The following is a 27,869-nucleotide window of genomic DNA, read 5'->3' as shown; positions in this document are numbered from 1 at the left end:
TGAAGTCTACTTGGTCATGGTGGATGATTTTTGAGATGTACTTTTGGATCCAATTTACTAGAATCTTGTTGAGGATTTTTGCATTTATGTTCATAAGGTATATTGGCCTGTAGTTCTCTTTTTTTGTTGGATCTTTACCCGTTTGGGGTATCAGTGTGATGTTAGCTTTGTAAAATGATTTGGGGAGAATTTCATCTTTCTCAATTGCCTAGAATACCTTCAGTAGGATTGGTATCAGCTCCTCCTTGTACGTTTTGTAGAATTCTTCTGGAAAGCCATTCGGTTCAGGGCTTTTATTTGGTAGGTAGTTTTTGTATGACAAAGTGGATCTCCTGGGTTGTTATTGGTCTATTTAGTGTCTCAATGTCTCTTGTTTCAACCTGGGGAGGTTGTGTGATATCAGAAAGTCCTCCATTTCATTTAGGTTATCAAGTTTGTTTCCATATAGGTGTACATAGTAATCTCTGATAATCTGTTTTATTTCCTCAGGGTCAGCTGATTTGATCTTTTGTATTTCTGATTCTGTTTATTTGGGCTTTTTCTCTCTTTTTCTTGGTCATACTGGCTAGGGGCCCATCAATCTTGTTAATTCTTTCAAAGAACCAGCTTTTTGTTTTGTTGATGTTTTCTATGATATTTTTATCTTCTATGTCCTGTATTTGGGCTCTTATTTTTGTGATTTGGATTCTTCTGCTAAGGTTGGGGTTTTGGTGCTCTTCTCTTTCCAGCTCCCTTAGGTGATTTGTTAGGTTCTCAACTTCTGATCTTTCTGTTTTCTTGATGTGTGCTCGGAGAGATATAAATTCCCCTCTGAGAACTGCTTTCAGGGCATCCCACAGGTTTTGATAAGATGTTAATTCATTTTCATGTTTTTCCAGAAACCATTCAATATCTGCTTTGATTTCAGTGTTGACTCAGTAGTTGTTCAGCATCAGGCTACTTAGTGTCCATGTCTTTGTGGGCTTTGGGGCAATGTTGTTGGTGTTGATATTTATTTTTATTCCACTGTGGTCTGAGAATGTGCATGGCAAGATTACAACCTTATGGAATTTGTTTATGCTTGATTTATGGCCAAGGATGTGATCAATCTTGGAGTATGTTCCATGTGGTGATGAGTAGGATGAATATCCAGTGGTTGGGTGGAATATTCTGTAGGTATCTATTAAGTTCATTTGGTCAAGTGTCAAGTTTAGGTTCTGGAGCTCCTTGTTGATTTTTGCCTCGATCTATCTAGGGCTATCAGTAGGGTATTCAAGTCCCCTGCGATAATAGTGTTAGAGGCAATATCTTTTTTTAGTTTACTTAGTAGTTGCTTTATAAATGCTAGTGCTCCTGTGTTGAGTTCATATATGGTTAGGATGGATATTTCTTGTTGATGAATTGAACATTTTATCAATATGTAGTGTCCTTTTGCATCTTTTTAAAATTTTGATAGCTTAAAGATTGCTTTGTCTGATATTAAGATTGCAACTCCTGCCTTCTTTTGTGATCCATTTGCTTGGAAACTCGTTTTCCAACCTTTAACTTTGAGTCTGTGTGTATCCCTTGAAGTGAGATGAGTCTCCTGGATGCAGCAAATAATTGGGTCATGGTTTCTTATCCAGTTCGCCATTCTGTGTCTTTTCAGTGGTTCATTTAGTCCATTCACATTCAGGCTGATTATTGAAATATGATTGTTTAACCCTGTCATGAGTTTTTCCTTTGTTTTCTTTTGGCCTTGGGGTTAATGTGTGTGGTATTTTTGGTTTTTTGGGGGTTTTTTTGAGTTGGAGTCTCACTCTGTCACCTAGACTGGAGTGCAGTGGTCGCTTGCGGCCACTGTAGCCTCAACCTGCTGGATTCCGGCGATACTTCTGCCTCAGGCTTCCAAGTAACTGGAACTACAGGTGCCCGCTACAATGCCCAGTTAATTTTTTTATTTATTGTAGAGATGTGGTCTCGCCGAGTTGCCCAGGCAGGTCCTGAACCCGCAGGCTCAGGCAATCCACTCACCTCAGCCTCCCAAAGGCGCGGAATTACAGGCTGAGCCACCAAACCCGGCTAATGTATGTGTTTTTAAGTTTCTTGTTGCGTTGTATTCTCTGGTGATTCTGTGCTCTGCTGTTCTCTTGGGAAGTGTGTGTTCAATCTTTTTCTTCTTTTTTCTGTGCTTAATACCTTTTTAAGTGTCTCCTGTAGAGCTGGTCTGGAAGTTGCATAGTCTCTTAGAGATTAGATGTCTGGGAAGGATTTTAATTCTCCATCACTGATGAAGCTGAGCTTGACTGGATAAGAAATTCTTGGTCTAAACTGTTTAGTTTTGAGTACTCTGAATATAGGGCTCCAGTCCCTTCTTGCTTGTAATGTTTCTGCTGATAGGTCTGCTGCACTTCTGATTGGTTTTCCCCAGTAGGTAGTCTGACCTTTCTCTCTTGCTGCCTTTAGGATTTTTTCTTTTGTGTCTACTTTGTTTAGGCAAATTACTAGGTTTCTAGGGGTTGGTCTTCTCATTTGATGTCTTCTGGGGGTTCTTTGTATCTCTTGTGCTTGGCTGGTCACATCTCTGGTGAGATGGGGAAAGCTTTCTTGGATTACTTCCTAGAATACTTACTCCAGGATGTTCTCCATTTCCCTTTCTTCTTCTGGGATACCAATCAGGAGTAAGTTCAGCCTCTTGATATAATCGCACATCTTGTAGACTTTGTTCTTTCTTTCTGAGTCTTCTTTCTATGTTTTTTACAGATCAGGTTAATTCCATGTTCTGGTCTTCAAGTTCTGAGATTCTTTCTTCAGCTAGATTAATTCTGCCTCCCATGCTTGTCACCTTGTTATTTATTTCCTGGATGAAATTTTTTATTACCAAAATCTCTGTTACAAGTTCTTTCAGGGTTGCACCTTGTCTTTCTTAAGTCCTATTCACTCTTTCCAACCATTCCCTAATCCCTGTCATACTCTGGGGACAGTCTTTGGTGACTTCCATTGTTTGGGCACCAGGGTCTGATTTTTCAGGAGTTTTGTCTTTGGTACACTTGAAATTTCCTGAGGTCTTCCTTTGGTTTTTCCTCATTTGTGACAGATCTCTTGTTCTTCTCTTTAGTTCTGTTATTCAGTGTCAGTGAGAGAGGCTTTCCCTTCTGACATTTGCTCAGATTCCTATTCTTCCCTGATCTGGGCTCTGGATTTGTTCTATTTTGAAACAGGATGGTGGATGGGAAGTCTGGCGCCTCTTGTAGTTTTTGAAATTCAAATAAAGTGGGGAATGGGGTGCTAGGAATCAGATACTACTTGCAAATTAAAATGTTCACATATTGTGGTATGTGTCCCCTGAGACCCAATCCCCACTACCACTCTGTATGATGATGCAAAGCAGAAACCAATGCAAAAGCAATTGAACACACACACACACACACACACACACACACACACTCCAAAACAAACTGGAATAACAACAAAGCAAAACAAAACTATCAGCAACAAAAAGACCCCCAAGAAAACTAAACATACACACATGCCTAGCACAAAGTGAATAGAGAAGAAAAACAGAAAGACCGAAGGAAAATAAAAAAAAGGGATTCAGGTCGAACCCTCACACATCTATTGGCATACCCTTTAAACCATAAAAAAAAATGAATATCAAAAAGGTCCAAAAGAACAAAAACCAACAACTACAACAAAATCAAAAGATGAACTTTCAGTCATTCACACACACACATAAACAGAAACAACAAATAAAAGAAGAAAGGAACAGAAAAAGAAAACAAAAATTAAAAAAAAAATGTTTGGGGGGGATGCAGATCAAATCCTCACATACACATTCATGCACAAAGGAAAAATATTTTAAAAATAGATGAACAGTCAAAACAATTTTTTCAATTAAAAAAATAATTGAACATTTAAAAACCAAAAACAAACAAACAAACAAACAAAACCCGCTCTCTTGTGGCAGGCTCCGTAATTGTTCCTCTAATCAGGTCTCTCCTGCTGAGCCACCTCTCTCACTCTCTCCTCAGGGAATGAAGCAAGCAGAGCCTGGATTTAAATCTGTGATAACCTGAATTGGGAACCCACATTCATTACTATCTATATTTTTCCTTTAATCAAAAGATGAAGAAGGAGAAAAGGACCCTGAACTTGATGACAAGGAAACCATCGAGAGAGTCATTTCAGTAGATAGATAAATAGGAACTGAGGCCATATTCCAAAGGTTACAAAGTGAGTGGGTAGCAAAGAAGTATGACCTGTAACACAATAATCTGCATAGGAAAGAGAGGAAAGTGAATATGCTAAGCAAATAGCTCTAAGCAGTAACACTACTTTTTTTTAGGGTGAGAAGATGTAAGAGAAGAGCCTTCTACACTGCTGGTGGGAATGCAAACTAGTGCAACCTCCTTGACAGGCAGTGTGGTGATTTCTGAAAGAACTAGAAATTGATCTTCCATATGACCCAGCAATCACCCTATTGGGAATATACCCGGAGGAACTCAAATCATTCTACAAAAAAGATACTTGCACACGTATATGTGTTGCAGCTCTATTCACAATAGCAAAAACATGGAGCCAACCATGCTGCCCATCAAAGGTGGACTGGATTTTTTTAAATGTGGTACATATACACAATAGAATATTATTCAGCCATAAAGAAGGACAAACATATGGACTTCGCAGCAACTTGGATGGATTTGGAGTCTATCATACTCAGTGATCTATCACAGAAACAAAGAACAGAGTACCATATATTCTCACTCACAAGCGAACCTTGAACAATTAATTATCATAAAACTGTAAGAAATGGACTGGCAGTAGTGGGAAACTGCCAGGGGAGCAGGGGTGGGATTGGCAGTTGAGGGAAACTGCCAGGGGAGGAAGGGTCATACCTCATCAACAAGGGTACCTGCATAATGAACATTTGTATACCTAACCCTGAATTGTACCCCATATCTTTAAAAATAAAGAAAAAGAAGAAGGAAAAAAAAGAAGAACCTGGGAAACGAGAGGCAATTCTGGACCTGTTTTTAACTGTAAGTACAGTTTTTTCATAACAGCAATGCTGTCTTTCATATATTGTCTGTGGCTGCTTTCACTCCACAAAAGCAGAGTTGAGTAGTTGTAACAGAGTCCCTATGGGCTCCAAATCCTAAAATATTTATCGTATGGCTTTTTACAAAAAGGTTTGATGCCTCCTGATTAAGAGGCTTTATCAGATGGAAGAGATAGGGTAAAAAGTAGTAGAATATTGAGTCTTATAAAAATCTTTCCTAATCAAAATCAACAAACAAAAGTAAATACATGAACAGTTATGGGACTTCAATGTTTCATTAAAACATTCTTGGCTGGGTGTGGTGGCTTTCTCCTGTAATCCCAGGATTTTGGGAGGCCAAGGCAAGAGGATTGCCTGAGTCCAGGGGTTCGAGACCAACCTGAACAATTTGGCAAGACCTCGTCTCTACAATAAATCAAAAAATTAGGCGAATGTGGTGACACGCACCTATGGTTCCAGCTACTTGGAAGGCTGATGTAGAAGGACGCCCTGATACCAGCAAGTCAAGGCTATGGTGGCCATGAGCATGCCACTGCACTCCAGCCTGGGCAACAGAGTGAGACTCCAACCCAGAAAAAAAAATTAAAAAAAAAATATTATGGCCCGGGTATAGCAGCTCACACCTGCAAGACCAGCCTGGACAACTTGGCAAGACCTTGTCTGTACAAAAACTCAGAAAATTTTAGTCAGGCATGGTGGCACATGCCTGTAGTTCTAGCTACTCTAGAGACAGAGGCAGAAGGATCACCTGAGCCTAGGAGGTGGAAGCCACAGTGAGCCCTGATCACAACACTGCACTCCAGCCTGGGTGACAGAGTAAGACTCTGACTCAAAAAACAAAACAAAACAATATAATATTTTACTGCCTTCAGTGTTACCTGAGAATGATGGCTGGCTAAGGAGATGGCAGAATCATTAATCACAGAGGATCTATTCTTTCTGGAAACTTCAAGGTAAATCTCTCCTGAAGTGACTAAAAATTATTAAAGTCTGAAAACTATTAATCATAATGTCCTAAGAAATTCTCTAAGTGAAAAGGTGGCAATATACCTCCTAAATACCTAATGACTCAAATAATTCAGAATAATGTCATCTATGCAGAATTAAACATCCACATACCTCTCCTGTGTACAATTTTCTCTCAATTGATGAAACATACTTTTAAGAATAAGTTTTAAAAGTTGCTGCAGTAATTTTTTTGGATGGGCAAAATCCCCTCTGAATTAGGGAAAAAGTTTGAAAGATATTATATTACGAGAAGAAGCCTGCATTATGTAGATCACAAAGGAACACAAAACAAAGTTTCCAATGTAACTCTCCTTGTTTCTGATGTTAAACACTAAAACCAGGAAGTAACAGTAAGTCACAAAGTATTAGGTTAATATGAGTTTCTTGCAGAAAAAGAAATTAGATTTTTAAGGCACTGGTAAGGTCAAAATAATGGTTTCTTTCTCAAAAATCCTGCTAATTCACTAGCACAACTATTTTTTAAAAACACATGTTGATTTACTTCTTCTTACTTACTTAATACGTGTTTACTAGAAAACACTCAAACCATACTGGGAAGTATACGAGAACAAAATGCACCTAATCACACTGCCTGAGATGACCATCATTAACATTTAATGAAAAGCTTCTCACAAATCTCTATGTGTATCTATGCTGTCATCCATATTTTACCTAATTAGAATATTATACGACATTTTTATTATGGACATCTTTCTTTCACTCTTTTTTTTTTTTTTTTTAAAAAAGCAAAAACAAAAATTTTTATGATATCTGCAGAAGATAAGAAAACAATGCAAACCATACAATATGGTCTAAAATGACAAAAATTTCCCTATCAGTTCCTTTCAATCTTCAGATAAGCACTTTTGAAGCTTTATTTCTTCAATTCTTCTGGGTGCCTTCCATTTTAGATTTAACTATACTTATTTTTATATTTCTGATTTATAAATTATAGAAAATAGTAGCTGACTCTGCAAAATAAAAACTAAAAATTTAACATACTTATACTACCATTCAAGGTTTTCCCTCTTCAATTTCTTAGTTAATTTCATTACCTTTATGTTTTCAAGTTTTTCAACATTTATATTCTTTCATATAGCCATAGTTAAGTATGCCCTTTTTGCCTAAGGCAATATCAAAATTTAAGCCCTCTAAAATGGAGTTACAAAATCATAATTATGGGGCCCCAAAAGAAACACATGCAATCCTGTGTCTCTTAAACCCTGCAGCTCAAAGGAGATTGTCCTAAAATAGCAAACTTTAAAAACTTTCTTTCAGCTTTTATAACTTCTATAATGTCATTTCTGTTACCAGTTCCTATTTTGTACCTCATATAATATACTTTCTTGTCAAGAATGTACTCACGTAACTTTTGTCATACAGGGTATATAGGAGTAAAATTTCTGAGTCTGAAAATATGTTTACTCTGTCCTCATATCTGATGGAAACAATGGCTAGGTAGAGAATTCTTGGTTTAAAATAAATCCCTCTCTAAACTAAAATGGCATTACCTCATATGCTTCTAGTAATTGGGGTTGATGCTAAGAATTGATTCTAGTTACCTTGTAAGATAGCCCATTCATTCTCTCTAGAACTTATGAAGATTTGTTTTCTTTCTCCTAAGTGTGCTGAGATTTCTCCAGGGTATATCTAGGCATAGGTCTTTTAGCCCATTCATTCTGATCAATTCCAGTGGGTTATATCAATCCCAAGACTCATGTGAAATGATTTTCTGCTAATATCTGTCATCTTCTATTTCAGAGCTCCTATTAGAAGGTGGTTGGTCTTTTTATATCTTTACCATTTCACTTACTTTTCTCTCATATTTGTCATCTTTGTCTTTTTTGCTATAAAGATTTTCTCCACTTTTTCTTCCAGAGGAGCAATTTAGTATATGTCCTATTCGTTTATTTAATTCTGTATTACAGTTGCTAAGCACTGTTTCTTGTTCTCTGACTACTCTTGTTCATAGCTGCCTACTCTTATTTTATTGACAGAGCATTCTCTCTAGTTCCACTAAACTAATTACTAATTATAATTTTTTTAAATCCCTCTGGTGTACTCCAAATTATCTGAGTTCAGTTCCTTTAACTTGCTCTTTCTTTTATACACTAATTATTTTCTTCAAATACTATATGATCCTCAGTTTTAGTTAATTTTTGAAGGAAAATACTTCACACTTTCATTACGAGTGTAATTAATTTTTTCCTCTCTACAGTTGGGTAGAAAGAAGAGAAATAAGGGAAAAAGAGGAAAACGCCTCTGTTTTTCTTCAGCATGTGTTAATTACTATTCAACAAACTTTATTCAGAAGAATGTGGGAATTTGTATCCTACTCATGGAATTCGAAAGGAGTAGAGAGAAAGAAACAGAATGTCCCCAAAGTAGCAAATTTGATCACTGTCAGATTGTATTATCTATTATAATTAAAAGCTCCTAATATTTCAACATAAACTTTAAATTCATTTTACTGGCTATATACAAAGCACAAAATCACCAACAATTAAAAGTACCTATTTAGCATTAGAATTAGCCCATACATTCCTCCCTCAAATTCTACTTAAATTTGTTGTCATTTTCAGAAATTAGTTCTTACTGTCCCATTGGAAATGATTCAAGTGAGAGAAGTCCTTTGCTCTCAGAAGGGTCAGCTAAGAGTAGAAGGAGAAAAATCACAGGTGCTTGCTTACCTGCTGGGTGGTGCTAGTGACGATACCCTGCTGTAGACGGTAGGCCTGCTCTTGAAGGTATTTTCTAGTCTCGTGATTCCTTAGCAGATAATTTTCTATCTGGAAATTAAACACAAGTATCCCTTAAGAACATATTTCAATTCAGCAGAGGATAAATTTGTAAGGAATACAGTCAGTTGCTGAACTTAAAAACCAAAACGCTAATACACACATCCTTGACCCACAAAACATATGGGATGGGGAAAATGGCTTTCATTATGATTTATTCCTGGTGTTCTTAGAAATTCAACTTGCAGGTAATTGGGGTAATTTTTATATGGCTCAGTAGTCGACAAAAATAAGCCAATATTTAATTGTCTGCAGGGTTAGAGTCCCCATCTTGTGACTTTTCATCACTTTTCTGCACACAATCTCAATGCTTCTCACTCATAAATTTTTAACTATCCCACAGTTCTGAAGTTAAATAAATATCCCCAAGGAGTGTAGATGGTACTCTCTGAACCGCTTATCTTTATTTGAGTCATAGAATCTACCAGCATTTAGAAAATTCCTTCTCTTAAGGTGAGAGAAACAGAGAAAGAAAATAGCTATAAAATGTGAAGAATACAGACTGGCAAAACTCACAGACATATACTAATTTTGTTACTCCATCTAATTTTCATAATTTTTTTAAAAACAGAACTGATTTTAATAAACTTATAGCAAATAAGAAAATTGACTTCCACAGAGAAACCTTGAAGCACCTTGATCTGTATTTTTATTTTATTTTATTTTTTGAGAATTTTACTCTGTCGCCCAGGCTAGAATGCAGTGATACGATGATGGCTCACTGCAGCACTGACCTCCTGGGTGCAGTCTCAGCCTTCTGCCTCAGCCTCCCAAGTAACTAAGACTACAGGTACATACCACCACGCCCAGCTAATTTTTAAGTTTTTGTAGAGACAAGGTCTCCCCCTCTTGCCTAGGCTGGTCTTAAACACTTCGGCTTCCCAAAGTGCTGGAATTACAGTATGAGCCACCACACCCAGCAAACCATCTGATTTTTATGCATAGAAAATCTTCTATAAGAAATACAAATCCACAAATGATAACTATTGAAATAAAGCATTTAAGAACAATATGCAATGAAAGACATTGAACAAAAAAATGCAAGGTTAACTATTAGGAATGATGTATTCCTATAAAAATATATTTTAAACAATAATTTGAGGTGGGTAAATTGTACCATCTTTTTTTTTTAACTTATTTTGTTTTTAATAACATCAGTTAACCACTTGGCTTTTAATTTGTCACAAGAGTTCCCTGGTTAAGAACTTCTAATAACTGTGAAGCTCTAAGTATTAGTATATTTTCATTTTAATTTTCCATATGCTAAAATGACTACTACTTAGTACCAATTAGGAACAATTAAAATACAGGCTATAACTACCATCATCCCTGGAAACTATAAAGCAGAACAAAATGTACAATTCCATTAAGCATAAATGAAGAAATTATAAAAAGATCCCTGAAATGAAACATCATCAAAATGACGCATTAATACCTTGACACAATACAGTATATTACATTCACTTTCTCTTGCTGTTTCTCAAGAAGTACTCTTTTCAAGGTGACATGATCATCAACGTAAAATTTTTTGCTAGCAAGATTCTTGCCCGAAACATGACAGGTACACACCATCACCCAGCTTCCAGTCCTTTTGCTTTTAATTTGTTCTTTTACATTTGACCTCACAGAGCACTGGCTATGGTCTGGGTCTGAGAGTAGTTGATTTATTCAGGAGGTTCATCTCACACACAGGCAGTGCACACAGGCTGGCTCATGCCTTTCGAGACCTTTCCTTAGAAGTACCCATTGTGCTCTAAAGATTTAAGCCAGGAAGGAATTTTTTAGAAAAATAGTACTCAAAATTTGTTTCTAAAAATCAGCTCCAGGGCAAGAAAGAATAACAATTTTCGAGTGACTTTAATATCAGTCATGTACATTTCACCAGTGAAATTACTCACATCTTAGATTAAACGGGTAAGCTTTCCCTACATGCACCACTTCAGAAAACCCACCTCCTGCTGGTTAAGGACTGAGGGTCCGGCTAAGCTCAAATGGAAAGGGGAGGACCCAAAAAACCATCATCATGATGTTCACTGGACACTCTGGACAACAGAGAGTGAGCTGAGAGTTAACTGGAGTTAGTAACACATCTCTAGTCTCACTGCTGAAAATAGTAGCAACACAAGAAGGAGGGAAAAAAATCTATATTTAAGCAAAGGAATCTTTTTTTTAAGTGTATTCATCACAGTATTATTTTCTTCTGTAGAGTAAAAGTAATTAGTCATATTCCTTCCAGAAGACAGATATCTATTAATATGAAAACTTGAATATAGAAGAGCACATTATAAGAAAAACTTATAAGCATGAGTTTTAAAGTCACCAATTTTTTATTTAAAAAGCACAATTTTTACAGTTAACATAATGCACCCTCCTTTGTCCCTGGTTTCTATTTTCTGTAACTGTTTTCAATTTTCTGAACTGTTAAATGTGTCCTCATATAGTAGAACTCATATCTACCATGTTTGTAAATGTTTTCTACTGATTATATTCATTCTTTGTTTCTTCCTTTATCATCTTCTCTTTTATGCCTTCTCTCATCTTAAACAAGCATTTTATATGAATATATTTTTCTTCTCTCTTATACTTCTTTTAAAAAATTTTATTGCTTTTTCTAGTGTTTGCAATACACATTTACAAATGCTCTGGTTGGGCTTGGTGGCTCAGCCTGTAATCTCGCACTTTGGGAGGTCGAGGTGAGTGAATTGCCTGAGCCCACGGGTTCCAGACTCGCCTGGGCAACTTGGTGAGACCTCATCTCTAAAATAAATCAAAAACATTAGCCGGGCGTGGTGGCGCACGCCTGTAGTTCCGGCTACTTGGAAGGCTGAGGCGGAAGGATCACTGGAGCCCAGCAGGTCGAGGCTGCGGTGGCCGGGAGCATGCCACTGCACTCCAGTCTGGGCGACAGAGTGAGACTCCAACTCAAAAACAAACAAACAAATGCTCTAAGATCACTTTCAAAGACTACTATATTGTTTCACAAATAGTGCACGTACTTTATAACAAAATATTGCCAATTTCCCCCACCCATCCCTTACAACATTGCTGTCCTTCATTTCACCTACCCACATACTACAACCACCTAATATATTGTGGTTATTATTATTATTATTTTTTTTTGAGTTGGAGTCTCACTCCGTCATCCAGACTGGAGTGCAGAGATACGCTCCTGGCCACCACAGCCTCAACCTGCTGGGCTCCGGGGATCCTTCCACCTCAGCTTTCCAAGTAGCCGGAACTACAGGCGCGCTCTACCGTGCCTGGTTAATTTTTTATTTATTGCAGATATGAGGTCTCACCAAGTTGCCCGGGCGGGTCTTGAACCCACGGGCTAATGCAATCCACTAACCTCAACCTCCCATAGCGCTGGGATTATAGGCTGAGCCACTGAGCCCGGCATATTGTGGTTATTATTACTCTGAGGAACCACTCATCTATTCTATCAAGTCATACCCCCCAAAAAAAATTGATTTATCTTATTTTATTCCCTTTCTGATGATCTTCCTCTCCTTATTCAGATACAAATTTCTATCCTATATCGTTTTCCTTCTCTTTGAAGAACTTCTTTTAATGTTTTAGCATTTCTTGTTACTGGTAAAACATGTCCTAAGTTTTTATTTCAGAAAGTCTATTTCTCCTTCATGTTTGAAGGACAGTTTTGCTGGGTTTAGAATTCTGGTTGATGGCCTTTTTGGTATTAACACTTAAAGTATTTCACTACTCTCTCTTCTTGGTTACACTTTATGACAAAAAAAGTCTGATGTAATTCTTATCCTGGTTTCTCAATATGTAAGGTGTTTATTCTCTGCATTCTTTAAAGATTTTCTCTTTGACTTGGGTTTTCCACAGTTTGAATATAATATGTCTATGTGTACATTTTTGGGTATTTATTCTGCTTGGTGTTCTTTGAGCTTTCTGGATTTATGGCTTAGTGCTTCGACATTAATTTCAGAAAATTTTCAGCCATTATTACTTCAGATATTTCTTCTGTTCCCTTCTCCCTGGTATTCTCATGATATCTTTTATGATTGTCCCACAGTTCTGGGATATCCTATTCTTTTTTTCTTTCTTTCTTCCTTTCTTTTTTCTCTTTGCAATTCAGTTTGGGGAGTTTCTACAGAAGAATCTTCTAATGCAATGATTCTTTCTGTGTCCAATTTACCAATGAGCTTATCAAAGGCACTGTTCACTTCTATGACAGGGTTTTGATCTCTAGCATTTCCTTTTAATTTTTTCTTTAGCGTTTTCATCTCTTTGCTTATATTAACCATCTGTTCTTGTGTGCTATCTGCCTTTTCCATTAGAACCCTCAACATGTTAATCATAGTCATTTTGTTTTTTATTTTTTTATTTTTTTTGAGTTGGAGTCTCACTCTGTCACCCAGGTTGGGGGGCAGTGGCATGCCTCTCGGTCACCACAGCCCCACTGCTGGGCTCTGGCGATCCTTCCACCTCAGCCTTCCAAGTAGCTAGAACTACAGGCATGCGCTACCACACTCAGCTAAATTTTGATTTATTATAGAGATGAGGTCTCGCCAAGTTGCCGAAGCTGGTCTCTAACCTGCGGGCTCAGGCAATCCACTCGCCTCAGCCTCCCAAAGTGCTGGGAATACAGACTGAGTCACCGAGCCCGGACAATCATAGTTATTTTAAATTCCCTGTTTGATAATTCCAAAATTGGTGGTATTTATGAGTCTGATTCTGATGCTTGCTTTGTCTCTTTTACACTGTGTTTTTTCCTTCCTTTTAGCTGCCTTATAATTTTTTGTTGAAAGCTAGACGTGATATATCTGGCTTTTAGTGTTAAGGTGTTGTATTAATCTAGCTAGGAGTTGGGCAGTATTTAATATTTGCTGTAGTTATATGTGTGAGAGGTTTCAGTTTTCTCTAGTGTCCTTGTTTTTGTCTCCCCTGTTGTTTGGGGGTTTCCCTAGAAATTCTTTCTTAGAGTCTAAGTCTTATGGTTTGCTCAGTTGTAATCCTCTGTAATTTTACTTGATATGGTTATAAGGTGTTAGAGAATGCATTCCATAGTTTGATAATCAAATTTAGATTTTTTTTTTTTTTTTAGCAGTCATGGATCTTTAAGCTGTGGCCTTCAGAAATGTTTCTTAGCCTTCCCCTCCACCCTTCTTATGTAAGACAGAAAGGATAGAAGAAGATGGGTTATCTAATTGTCTTTCCCCAGTTCAAATAAGGTTCTGGTAGTTTATCTGGTTGGTAGGCTATGGAGAACAGAATGCTCTGGGTATATTTCAAAATAGTTATTTTTCTCCCTCCCCCTTCCAGAAACATAAGAAAGTTTTTCGCCAATCTTTACAATGACAACCTGTTGGGATTCCTGGAAGTAAAACCTATGAGGGAGGGTTGGGGCTTCCCTAAAACTAGACCCTAAGGAGTATGTAGCTCTTAAACTAGTCTACGCTATGCCTTTACCAATTCATCAATTAGTGTTTAAGTGTTCCTATGAGTTACTATTCTACTAGCTTCTGCTCCTGGTAAATTGATCTTGGCTACAACTGTCTGTGATTCTCTGTACTTACCTGTCCAGTTTCCAGGGTGACAGTTTTTCTTGTGGCCTCAGTTTTCTAACAGATCTAAGAAAAGTCATTGATTTTCTGTTTATACAGCTTTTTTTCTTGTTGTAAGGATCGGAATGATGACTTTCAAGTTACTCAGAAATCAAATCTGAAACCAGGGATTCAGTTTCTCTAGAAAATGTGTTTTGCTTGAAGCTTACTAGCATCCTTTTGGAAAGTACAAAAACATGTAACATTTTGTATATTGCTTTTCACAAACTGCTTTTCATATATACTACACCTCACTGGAGTCTCAAAGTCACCTTAGGTAAATTGCTTAGTCTCTCTGCCCTTCATTTTCCTTTTCTATAACAACAGAACCTCTTGTATGGGCTTATTATAAAGATTACATGTATTGACCGGGCTCGGTGGCTGAGCCTGTAATCCCAGCACTTTGGGAGGCCAAGGTGAATGAATTGCCTGAGCCCTCAGGTTCGAGACCTGCCCGGGCAATTTGACAAGACCTCATCTCTACAGTAAATCAAAAATTAGCCGGGCATGGTAGTGCACGCCTGTAGTTCTGGCTACTTGGAAGGCTGAGGCGAGAGGATCGCCGGAGCTCAGCAGGTCAAGGCTGCAGTGGCCGGGAGTGTGCCACTGCACTCCAGTCTGGGCAACAAAGTGAGAGTCCAACTCAAAAAAAAAAAAAAAAAATAGATTACATGTATTAATTTATGTTAAAGCATTTCAAACAGTGCCAGACCCAGTGAGAACTATATGTTGTGTCAGTTAAACATAGTTATTGTACAACATTCTTTATCCTACTTATATAGTTGAAGAGAATAAAGTTCAGAAAAGTCAAGTAGCTTATTTAAGGTTACAGGAAGAGTTTAGTTTGAAGTCAGATCTTCTGAACCCAAATTTTGGCTGATTTCTTTTGCTCTGCCACAGCTTTCCCTTCCCTCAGCCCCAACCTTAATCCTTTTCATTCAATAAATGCCTAAGAAATATGCATCCTAAACACTGTGCTAGCTGCTTGGAATTTTTTTAAAAAGACGAAAACATATAGGCTCTGCCTACAAGGAGCTCATAGTCCATTAGGAGGAAAACCATGACAGCAAATAACATGAAACAATGTCACAAGACCAATGACAGACAGCATAGGAAATCCTGCGAAGACCACAAGCCTAGGGGAGAAAGGGTACTCTGAGAAGTCTTCCTGGATGAGCTGACACTTGATTTCAATATCAACAGGCATGCATGTGGAAGAAGCATGAGGATATCTAGAATGCTCCATCTTCCACAAAACCACCAGGAGAGTTTTGTGAAAACACAAATTAAGTTCTACCCCAGTCTCTGAGGCTCAAGAATTTGTATTTCTAATGAGTTCTCTGAGACAGGGCAAAAAAAATAATAATAAAGTAAGAGTTGGCACAAAATGAAGTAGGAGTTGGATAAGAGGTAGGCCCTGAATAGAATTTTCTGCTGTGTTAAAGAAACCAGGCTATGTTTATCCTGAAAGATACTAGAGAGATGGACTAAAGGCTTTAGTTTGTTCAGATTTACTGTAAAATATGATGGCTATTTTTTTTATTGCAACATGAAAAATTAACAAGAAGATATTAAGTGTGACAATGGTTATGGCAATAGACGACAATGCTTGAAGGAATGTATTTATAATAGGAATGGAGGGGAGGAAAGCTAATGAAGAGACCTATGCTGTAGAATCAGAAGACTTCATGACATTAGCCAAGAGAGATATGGGAAAGGAAGCATAGTCTTGGAAGACTGGATGGAGGGTGGCACCACTGTGATCTGAGAGACTCCTTTAACAATCAAGATAGACCCTAAAGTTAAGGAAACAAAGCTACTTATGGATCACATGGAGGGTTCAGGGCCTAGCTGGCATGGCAAATTTTCAAATCCCCAGGACTATAAACTCCCTAACAATAGGAAATATCAGACCCCTCCTAACTCTGATTTACAGCTCAGACCACTACGCTCTGATTGGACAGAGAATCTGCCTACCTTAGGCCAGTTTCAGCCAGCTTATAGAGGCTGCACACAAACTGTATTTGTGCCCTATAGTTCTCTTTTTGTTGTAAAGTGCCAAATTCTACCTAATTTTAATGGTAAAGCCTCACCCCAAAGTGAACATGAGATGTATGTTACTGCACTCATCTCTCCTCATAATTATGTACAATTTTCCACAAAACCTGCTGAAAATATATGACTATATTATATGATACAGACCCTGTGAGGCATAAAACCCAACCTGTCCTGCCCCTCTTTGAAGAGACCACCTTAAGCACACATCAGAGACTCTCTCCTCCAGTTTGCTCTGCAAACTAGTATCATCAATAAGGCTCTCCTTTCTACTATTTAAACATCCTACTGGTCTTTTGGATCAAATCACTAAAGAGAGAAGCCAAAAGGGGGAGGAAAGGTTCAAAGATTCCTTAAATAACATGACAGAATTGGTGGAGTAGGCTTCTTTGGCTGGGAAGTATTTGAGCACATCTAAAATGGACAGAAAGGTAGTCATAGAAAGAGAAGAATGAAGATATGGGAGAGCAAGGGAATGACTTGAAGGTTTCTGGCTGGGGCAGAAATGATGGGGTCAAGTGCACCAGTATATGGCTGGGCTTTGAAGGGGGAGGTATCCATCATCCTCTGAGTTGGCCAAAAAGGAGAAGGAAAAGGTGTGGATTTACATACATTTATAGATGAAGATGGTGAAGCGAGATCTCAGTGATACCCTCAATTTCTTGATTAAAAAAGGCGAGGTTCTATCCACTGAGGATGAAGGGAAGTTATGCAAACTGACATTCAGTTCCACACATTCTCCAAAGGACCACTGGGGAGCTAACTATGCTTAAGCTCTGACATGTTGATATAGGAAGAATGTTATTTTATTCAACTTAAATTGCATGACAACTTTTGGTCTTTCTTATTTCATTCCTCCCCCAGTCATGCATTATGCCAGTTGTGATCATAAGAACACAAAGTAATAGGAAAAACTTTTATAAAATGACAAATAATTGTTCATATGTTCAAAATTATTATTAATGTACTTCAAATGTGAATTTCTTGCAATTAAGCTACTGGTTCATTAATACCTTTTGCAGAGCCTCTTCTGTTTTTTCAGGGTTTGTTTTGAGGGCTTGAGAAGCATCATACATAGGAATTGGCATAAATCTCAATGTGTAGTTCCTACAAAAAGGAAAGAAAAATAAGCTCATTTTAAAATAATTTTCTACTACCTTAATTCTGCACTCTTTTTTTAAATCCAAAAGAAGAGTTCCAAGAGTAGTTTAGAAAATTCTAAATCTTAGGCCCCCAGATTGCAGAATTGCCTTCATTAATATCCACATGTGCATCACCACAGGCAACCTCATTAGTTCATACGGCCTTACAAAACTGACACAACTTTGAGGAATACAGTTTTAATGTTTTGTTTTCAGTTTTGAATTTCAGCAAGGACGGAATGTTCATATTGGGACCAGAAAGATGAACTGAGAGAAAGTCTAGGAAAAAGGCCCAGCACCAACTTGCTACATGGGTTTTAGTAGACAATAGAACTGAATGTACCTGGTCATCACAGTGATTATGTGTGACAGCCAGACCCAAACTGGTTGAGAAGAAAAGCAAAAAATAAAAACAAAACATTTGCTTGCAAAGCAAAGCCATTAGCATCCACAAAATAGTCTATTCAGTCTCTGGGTTCCTTAAATAAACAAGACCAAGGCAAAGGATTGTTTCTACAAAAGCTGCTGGGAAAGGGTTGGATGCCTGACTAAACATCATGATCTCTGTGGGTCTTTTAGGCTGGCATTCAAGATCAGCCCAAGTACACCAAGCTCTAGAAACCAAACAAAGCAACCGTGGAATGCTGTGTCTATATATTATCTCATTGCTATTGGCAGGCTGATCAGACACAAAAGTGCAGAGGTGAGTCATTTGTGTGAGGAAAACTCACAGAACTCTGAATCTGGTCCCTATTCTTTGATCCTGACCCTAATACAAACTGCTGTGTACTCAGATGACCACTCACACCTGCTCCCCTGTCGCAAGCTCTAGCATCAGAGATGTCTTTTCTTCCCTATCCCCAAATCCATCTGTCCATTTCTACAACACAGCACTCAGGAAGGATGACCTTCAGGCCACTTGTTGGCAACTGGGACATCTACTGGAAAAGTAAATTAACAACTAATTCCTAAAATAAAGCATTAATAATAAAGAAAACAATCATCTTAATAATAATAGTCTAGATGAGTATAATTTAATGCAAAACATATTGACCCAATCCAACTTATAGGATGGCTTAATGTAAATAACCAGAGAAAGCAGTAATCTCTATAATTTAAATTTTTATGTTAGCCTTGTTTTAGTAAAAATTTTTTTGTTTGCCTTAAGAGAAGTCAGCTAAATGAAGTTAAGAGATAATACAACTTTTTTACAGCCTTGAAATTGTTCCTTTCCCTTATCCAATTTTTATCATGTTATAGACCAGCATAATTTATTTAAACCAAATGTGATTTTGAAGCACTGGCATCTTGGAGCAGAGCGTACACTATAGAGTGGGGTCCAGGGAGCCCTATCATCAATCTGCAAAGGTTGAGTATTGGGTGTGCTTCTCCCAAACACCAGTCTGGGCAGGCAGTCTACAACATCCAGGTAGCAACTGTGCCTCTAGCACCCAAATGCAGCCAAATGTAAATAAATGTTCCCATTTGAGGCTTTGTGGTAACAGGAGTAACCATAGGTGGTTCTGTAGTCATGGAAGGCTCTAGGAGAGGTGGCCATGGAGACCCCAGGATGAGTCTTTAGTGATGGCATTCTCTTTAGTGATGGCATCGGGTCAGTACAGAAAAAAGAGTGATTCTGCAGTGGCAGGACTGTGACTTACTGGCTAAAGAAGAGCCACAGCAGCCAGAATTGGAAGGCACTCATAGATCATTTACTCCAATCCTCTCACTTTATTAAAAAAAAGAATTAATCAGAGAGGTAAAAAGCTTAGATCAGTCATAGGCTTGTTGGTGGAAGAGCTGAAGACTGAATGGACAGCTTCTATTCTCAGTCTAGGGTTGCCTCTACCGTGTCAGGCATATGAGCTCCTCCTAGGAGGCCTCATACATAGAAGGAATCTGGTAAAACACAAAATCATAAGCACGTCCTGCCCTTTCCCAGGGAAACGGCTTCTTTGTTGTTTGTCCCTTATTTCCCAACCACATTTTACAGCTTCACTTTTTTTTTTTTTCAGTAGGCATCTCACTCTATTGCCCAGGCTGGAGTGTAGTGGCACACTCATGGCCACTGCAGCCTCGACCTACTAGGCTCAGGCAATCCTTCCATCTCAACCTTCCAAGTAGCTGGAACTACAGGCACGTGCCACCACACCCAGCTAATTTTTTGATTTATTGTAGAGATGAGGTCTCACCAAGTTGCCCAGGCTGGTTTCAGGAGGACTGCATGGGCTCAGGCAATCCTCTCACCTCGGTCTCCCAAAGTGCTGGAATTACAGACATGAGCCACAGTGTCCAGTCGCTTCACATTTTTAATGTTATGCATCTACTTTGACCATTTCTGCCTTTATAATATAATATGAGGACTAAAAAACCCAGAAAGAACCAGATTCCTAGCTTTATTTTCAACCATGTCTAGTATTACTATTTCCTCATTTAGTTTACTGACAAAGGAAATTTGACAATAAATAATGATAGCAGGCTTTAGTTACTAAAGCAATAAAAAAAAAAGCCCTTTATAGTAATGAGACAAGTTAGCCTTGGGCTCACCATTTATCAATTTCACCTTCATTTTCTGGACCCCAGTTTTCTTCTCACCAATAGATTCCAAATTGTCACAACAGGCAGAAGAGCAACAACACTCAGTGGAAATAGATGGTGAAACCCACAAAAGGAAAAGGAAACAAGGCAACCATCATGTGGCCTCTTCCCCATGATCTCATTTAAACTTCAGGACAGTGTGGTGTCTTTGGTAGAAGAGGCATCTCTGCCCTCATTTTATTCATGAAGAAACTCCCATCAAAAGAAAGTCAATGTCTTCCAAGATCCCGTGTCCGGTTAGCAGTAGACTAAACTCAGACCCATATCTTGTGATCCCCAATCTATTGTTGTTCCTATAACCCCACAGATAACCCCACAGATAACACAGGTAACCACCGGTTCTTTTGTATTTTTCTAGAAAAGAATCTGAATTAAAACTTACTTTTCCATAGCAACAGCTATATCTTGAAAGCCTTGGGCAGTGATGTTGTTCTTGTCCCATATTACTGTCCTGTTTGAAACCAAATCATATAAATGATAAGACACAGGAATGGAGGAAATCACTCTCCCACTGAATATAAAGCTCTCATAGACAATACTGTCCAAATATTTCAGTATAGCAGCATTATGTGAGCAAGGAACAGTGTTCATCTTTGTTTTGAACAAAGCAAGGATACACTAAGCATTTCCCAACATCATACACAAACACACACACACACACACACACACACACACACACACACACACACACACACACACAAATGCATATGTAAAAGGAGACAGGGTCTCACTGTCACCCAGGCTGGAGAGCAATGGCATGACTATAGCTCACTGTAGCCTCAAACTTGTGGGCTCAAGCAATCCTCCCACCTCAACCTCCCAAGTAGCTGGGACTACAGGTACATGCTACCATGCCTGGCTATTTTTGTGTGTGTGTGGTAGAGATAGGGATCTCATTATGTTGCCCAGGCTGGTTGTGCAGCCTCCTGGCTTGACTGGTCTCCTGGCCTTATGTGATCCTCTCACCTTGGCCTTACCTTGGGATTATAGGTATGAGCTATGGCGCTTGGCCCCAATAGTATAACACATTTGCTGCTCGAATTCTGTGGAAAAACTGTATAAAAGCAATAGTGTCGGGCATGTGGTCACACCCCTGTAGTCCTAGCTACTCAGGAGATCAAAGTAAAAGGATTGCCTGAGTCTAGGAGTTCAAAGTTGCAGAGAGCTATGGTCAAACACTGCATTCCAGCCTGGGTGACAGAGAGAAACTCTCAAAAAAAAAAAATGCTTTAAAAGAAAAAAACAAACAAAAAGCAATAGCACATATTGCTTACCATTATATTATCCAACTTTTATCAGCCAGAAAACTCTAAAGCCTTATTTTACTCGTATTCTCCCAATAGTATTCTCATATTCATGTCTGAGGCTGAAGCTACTTACAAAAGATGCTAGAGTCCCATGCCCAACATAAAATTTCAGTTACTAAGGTATTTTTTTTCTTTTTCTTTTTCTTTTTTTTTTGAGTTGGAGTCTCACTCTGTAGCCCAGGCTGGAGTACAGTGGCAGGCTCAAGGCCACTGCAGCCCCAACCAACTGGGCTCAGGCAATCCTTCCACCTCAGCCTTCCAAGTAGTTGAAACTACAGGCACGTTCCACCATGTCCAGCTAAATTTTTTTATTTATTACAGAGACAAGGCCTCACCAAGTTGCCCAGGCTGGCCCCTGGACTCAAGCAATCCTCTCGCCTCTGTCTCCCAAAGTGCTGGTATTACAGGCTTGTGCCACTGTGTCCAGCATTTTTTTCCATTCTAAAACACTAAAGAAAAATCTGTCCTATTTCCTTATGTTTTCATCATTTCCCTGGCTTGGAATAATTAATAATCCTAGGAATGTCTTTACTCTGCTGGCAAAACATCAGTCACTATAAATAGGAGGTTGTTTATTTTTAAACACACTATCTATTTTGGGAAAAAGAAATTGTTTTACCTTCAGAATGTATATACTTCAGAGATATTTAGGATTTGTCAGTTCACCCTGACATATAAAATAGCTTTTTTTTTTTTGGTCTGGATAATCCCAGACTTACAACATTTATTGCTTTTCCTTCCTAATCTCATGACCTTCTTTACGCATACACTGACCTTCAAATAAATTGTTCTTGTTTTTGGCATCAGTTTAGAACATCCAGACTCTGTCTTATGCCAGAGAGTAGAAAACATCACAAAAGAACTCTTGAGAAGCAATGTGAATTAACTCCTCATTCACCAAACTGCTGGACTAGCTAGTAACCCCGATCTCTTTGATGATGGATGACACTGGGGTGACCATGTTACTAGTCTTTAAACCACACTTGGGAAACACTAACGATGAAAACTGCTAAAAAGTTAGCACCCAACGTGCTAACTTGAATGTGCTAAATTGCGCCTAAACCAATGAACTTCTTGTGCCCTTTGTGTTTTAAGTGTTTGTATTGGCAGAGGTGTGGAGAGGAGTTAAGACCTCGGGCTCAGAACAAAGTATGGGAAAGCCCTTCATGTCAGTACTTCACAAGGCCCAGCTCTGCTCACTTAGTGCTGCCTCTAAGACGCTCCTTGCTTCTTACAGCCTTTACCCTCACATTGGTCAGCTGTAAACAATGATGTGAAACAGGAAACTGCATCAGTTCTCAGTCAGTTTTTACTTCACAACAGAACTATAAGACAACAGCTTGAAGGAATTGCTGTGTCTAAAGTTGGGGTCATCTTCCCCACTGTTCTGACAAAAGATTTGACACTGTCACCTCTTCTTCCAAGCTGGGCTCATGGGAAGCCCAAGTTCTCCTTGGGCACGCAGTTCTCCTGTGTGTATTGTCAGAATCTTCTCCAGGTCTTCCTCATAAGGAATATCTACTTCTCAGGGCCGAGGGCGGGATCTGCCTACCTGAGTTTAGTGTTGATCTGCAGTGCTTTGGCCAGCATCTTTGCTCCCATGTCCCCCATTCCATTCCCACTAATGTCCACTTTGGTCAGGGAGGTGTTGCTTCCCAGGGCATTAATGATGATGGTAACCTCGGTCTTGAGTTTTGAGTCAGCCAGGGACAAGGACTGCAGAGGCTGCGGAGCAAACAACAGACAGCACTCAACAATCTCATCAAAGTGGCAACCACGACCCATTTCATGGAGAAATACAGGGGATGAACCCATTACACAATGCCTTTCTTTGGAACTGCTATCTAAAAGACACTGATAGATGGAACTTGAAGGTTCTGGCAGAAAATGGACCTTTGGAGTCAAACTTGGAGAATTTGTGTTTTAATGTTGAATACCTGCCACTTCTTTTCTAAGGGAATTCATGGAAAGATATATAGAGTGACAAATACCAGCTTTGTTTAAGTGGAGGTCAAAAAGGAGATAAATAACAACATAACACAAACATTTCTCAATTTCCATATTATTACACTGTCCCGTTTTGCCCTTTTTTTTTGAGTTGGAGTCTCACTCTATCGCCCAGACTGGAGTGCAGTGGCACGCTCCTGACCACTGCAGCCTCGACCTGCTGGGCTCCGGCGATCCTTCCGCCTCAGCCTTCCAAGAAGCTGGAACTACAGGTGCACGCTACCACGCCTGGCTAGTTTTTTATTTATTGTAGAGACGAGGTCTCGCCAAGTTGCCCAGGCAGGTCTCGAACCCGAGGGCTCAGGCAATCCACTCACCTCGGCCTCCCAAAGCGCGGGATTACAAACTGAGCCACCAAGTCCGGCCCCATTTTATTTTTACAAGGTGAAATGACACCTTAAAAACTAGTAGAGTGTAAATACAAAATAAAAGACAACCAAGACTAATAATAAGTGGCATAAGTGATGATTATTTAACAATTATTATGTTTAACCACTGTTTAAGCTTTCTGCATGTATTAATTCACTTAATCTTCCTACTAAGCCAATACTTAGGTACTATTGTTATCCTTATTTCCCAAACAAAGACACAAAAGTTAAGCGACTCAACCAAGTTCACATAGTTAGAAAGTACTCCAACTGGGATGGGATTCAAACCCAGATTCCATGTTCTTAATCCTACACCCCATTCCCCTTATTAGCTTATCCTACATCCTTTTTATCGCATACCTTAACTTAATCTTAAGTATCAATCAGAAGATATATCTGCAATTTTTTAAAAAGTCAAATTTGTGTGATCTTTTTATTTTACTGCAAGCTGTATGGTGAATCCAAACCAGCCTACTCATTGTCCAGTTAAGCCAGAGACTGAAAATGATTCAGCCTGGAGGTAAGCTCTGCTTGGCCTACATAGTAGCTGACCAAAAAAAAAATTTAATAGGGTGTTCCATACCTAGCTCATTGTACTTGCTTACATTGCCTTCCTGGTGCAGTGTGCATTTGGGTTTGCAATCCTCCACTTAAGCCATAATTCAATGAAGTGGGTAAGAATGCTAGGTTAGTCATGCTGAACCAGTGTGGCTTTAAAATTCAGAATTCAGACTTCCTTGGGAAACAGGGGTGTCCTCTGGGTTAGCTGAGGTGATCTATATTATCCTAGCCACACCAAACAATTCTATATGCTTATTGCATAAGCAGTCCCAATATTACAGGGAGGTGGATGTTGAAAGCAGATTCTGGACCATTACTACTCTGGCATGGCCACATGCTTTTTGAGCTATGGCCTTCGCCATCTTTCCTGGCTTTGGTCCCCTCTCCTACCTTGGGAAGGTGAATCTCCTCTTTCTCTCTAATGTACTTTTAAGATAAACTATGTTTTCTACTCTTAAAAAAAAAAAAGCAAGAAAATTCTGGGATTATCTATGAACAAATCCCCGGTGAAGGGGCTCTCAAGATGTGCCTGGGTAATCTACAACATGGGGTAAATACAGCATGGGGTGTATCTGTATCAGTTTAGCGACTCAGCATTGACTTGCAAAGCAACACCTGTGAGAGGGGCACTAGAAAACCACTGTAGAAGACAAGATGAGAGTCATTGTGTTGGGCTAGTCCCTATTTTCCTTATCCAGTTTGACCAAGGTTTGCAAACTTAATACATTAATGGTAAAATCAAAAGGTAATACTGTGTTAATTAGAGTCAAACTCATAAAAATTAACTGGTCTGGTAAGTGCTGAGGCAAGTAAAACCTCAACCAAATGGCCTGCATATGTTTAAACTCAGGTAAGTTTAGTGAGATTGCTTCAGTTTTCTTATCCTACATTCAGGTAAATGGGGGAAAAAAACAACTAAAAATCCTTTAGACTCAGAAAATTTGATGTCTAAAACAAATACAAATGCAATATTGCTTTAATAAAATGTTGTAATCACATCTCTCGTTATTTCAACAACCTCTATGCAACTACTAAAAAAAAATGATATATTAGAACTTCGTCCTAATACTAGAAAACTGCCAAGTCTCCAAGTTAGCGAGCATCAATTCCAGGACTACAATTCAAATTCTAATACACCCCAGTTAACACTTAAAAATAATAGGAAGAGTCATTAATGCGAACAGAACAGCCTGAATTGCATGCATATTTATAAGGTCATCCCTTCTTGATTTATTGCACTTCCATGTAACATTACTATTTGAAATCTTACTATTTCTTTTTTATAGCTGAACATGTTTAATCTGTCTCCTGGCTACAGGCACTCCCAGGAGAAACACATTCTGTTCTATGGTTACAACATAGGTTTATATGTAATACTTCAGAACAAGATTCCCTGTCATCTGGCCCCTAAATGTTACCATCCCACGACTCTGGGTGCAGCAGCCTGAAAACCACTGTCTATAGCTGAAGGTGACACCGGAACCCACAGGCATCTAGGTTTTTCAATAGAACATAAAGTGCAATACTGGGTGAATAAGGTATTCCATGAACTGTCAAAGAACAAGTTCTACAAACACAAGGTCAGAATGTAAAAGCAAAGACATTACTTTTATATATGTAAAATACTTGAATGTAAAACAAAAAAAAGAGTCCAATTATACTGGTTATTCATGAAATTTCTGTAGTCACAAGAATCAACTCCTAATTATTTTATATTGTTTTACACATTACTGATTTAGAACTAGAAAAAAGGTAATTGCTTTCTAAAAAGCCACCTACTTTTCAATGACATGAACATAAAAAGCTTTTCGTTGTACAGCATTATTAGCAACATATTATTTAAACTTACAACTTGACAGAATTCACATTTACAAAGCAAACTTTGTCATCTGCAAATATGATTTTAGATGTGTTTTAACTATCAAGATTATCTTTAAGAGATTTCCAAAGCTGTAGACAGTTTGAAAATCCTTGTCTAATAAGGAAAACATAAAATTTACACAATTTTTTATAAAAATATATATTTTCCTAGAATATGTTCTAAGAAACAAATATTTGAGAATGAATATTAAGTATAATTCTGCAATATTGTCTTCCCCAATCTTTTAAAACTGGACCAATACTGGAAATAAGAAACTCAAATAAAGCAGAGTGACGCAAAGATAAGTTAAATATGCAAAACAAACAGTATGAACTCTGAAAAGTATAAATTATATTTTAATTATACTCCTAATTTTAATATCCCAGCATAAAACTAACAAAATGTGGAGTTCATTAGCAAATGAGGACAAAGAGAAGTGCTGAATTCATTAAATAGTAATGAGTTCCATTTTCTAGCCCACAGGTTGGAATTTACATCCACTCAATGCAGAGGGAAGAGAACAGAGTTTTCTCCTGCCCACCAACTCAGAACTCTCAAAGATGTGTATAAGAGCAAGTGAGAAAATGTCTCAGTGTTCATTCTTCCTGACCCTTTAAGCTTACTCAGAAGAGCTACCTTACAGTTGTAATGAAATTTACTACTTTCTGTGTGAATTCAAAAAGGAAAACACTATTTTTTCAAAATGTGGCATACCTCAGGTGATTAACTTAAACAATCACTCACATGCCTTTAAAAAGTAGCTATAACAAGACAAGAATAGTAGGAATACAAATTGATTTAGGTTTTTTGGAACCGTAAAGGTTGAGGAGTTTGTTGACTTTGAGAGGAAAGGGATAAACTCTTAAAGAGCATCAGTGAAATGCAAAGTGTGACATGCTAGCTCTAAATTAAATAGATTCATGGTAGAGTGCTTCTGACTTTGTCCTCCATAAAATACCTTTTCTGTTTTCTAACGCATTTTTAAAGGGCAGCAAAACAGAACACTATTTGAAATTAAGCTTCTTTTCTCTGAACTAAATCTTGGTTAGGAGCAACTAAAGGGGATAAAAATATAAGGAGGGTTACTAGAGTTCAAGAAGTAGTTTAAGATTGAGGAAAACTTCCTTAATCTCTTGTAATTCTACATAATTATTAGATGAAATTCAAATTAGCAATATGATATTTCTCAGCAGGATATAAGGTCATAATGTCAACCAGTCTGTAAAAATTCATGCCTGCAGATTAATTTATTAGCTGAAGTTAAGAAATAGCAAGGCTAATTAAAAGACAGGCTCACCAAAAAAAAAAAAAGGCTCAGGAGTCAATTTATACTTCTTTTAATCTATTAGTTAAAATCTTCCTTTAATTGGTAGTGAATTGGATAAAGAATAAGTACATTTTTAAATATATTCAACAACTCTACTAAAGCATAAACATTGATTCCATTTTTCTAAAAAAACAGAAACAGAAAATATACACATTAATAAAATTATCTGAAAGCATTTTAGCATTAATCCAGTAGAAATAATCAGTAAAAATGGCAACAAACAAAAGATTTTAGTCAAACATGTTTAAAA

The 27,869-nt window shown here is 38.1% G+C and overlaps 1 protein-coding gene across 3 annotated transcripts in view; it reads right to left on the bottom strand.

Annotated features, from left to right (window-relative positions):
- The window catches only part of CARMIL1 (capping protein regulator and myosin 1 linker 1), a 361,962-nt gene that overhangs the window by 83,105 nt on the left and 250,988 nt on the right, over positions 1–27,869 (bottom strand). For all 3 annotated transcript variants that reach the window (XM_008055062.2, XM_021710921.1, XM_021710920.1), the window contains 4 exons: positions 23,048–23,220; positions 20,571–20,639; positions 17,462–17,555; positions 8,716–8,814 (listed from right to left, as the gene is read on the bottom strand). In XM_008055062.2, coding sequence (XP_008053253.2) covers positions 8,716–8,814; positions 17,462–17,555; positions 20,571–20,639; positions 23,048–23,220 — 435 coding nt within the window. The remainder of the gene's footprint in view (positions 1–8,715; positions 8,815–17,461; positions 17,556–20,570; positions 20,640–23,047; positions 23,221–27,869) is intronic.

Source organism: Carlito syrichta, unplaced genomic scaffold (genome assembly GCF_000164805.1).
Source record: "Carlito syrichta isolate Samal-C Ts95f unplaced genomic scaffold, Tarsius_syrichta-2.0.1 Scaffold301645, whole genome shotgun sequence".
Lineage (NCBI taxonomy): Eukaryota > Metazoa > Chordata > Mammalia > Primates > Tarsiidae > Carlito > Carlito syrichta.
This window is presented reverse-complemented; position numbering and strand designations above follow the sequence as displayed.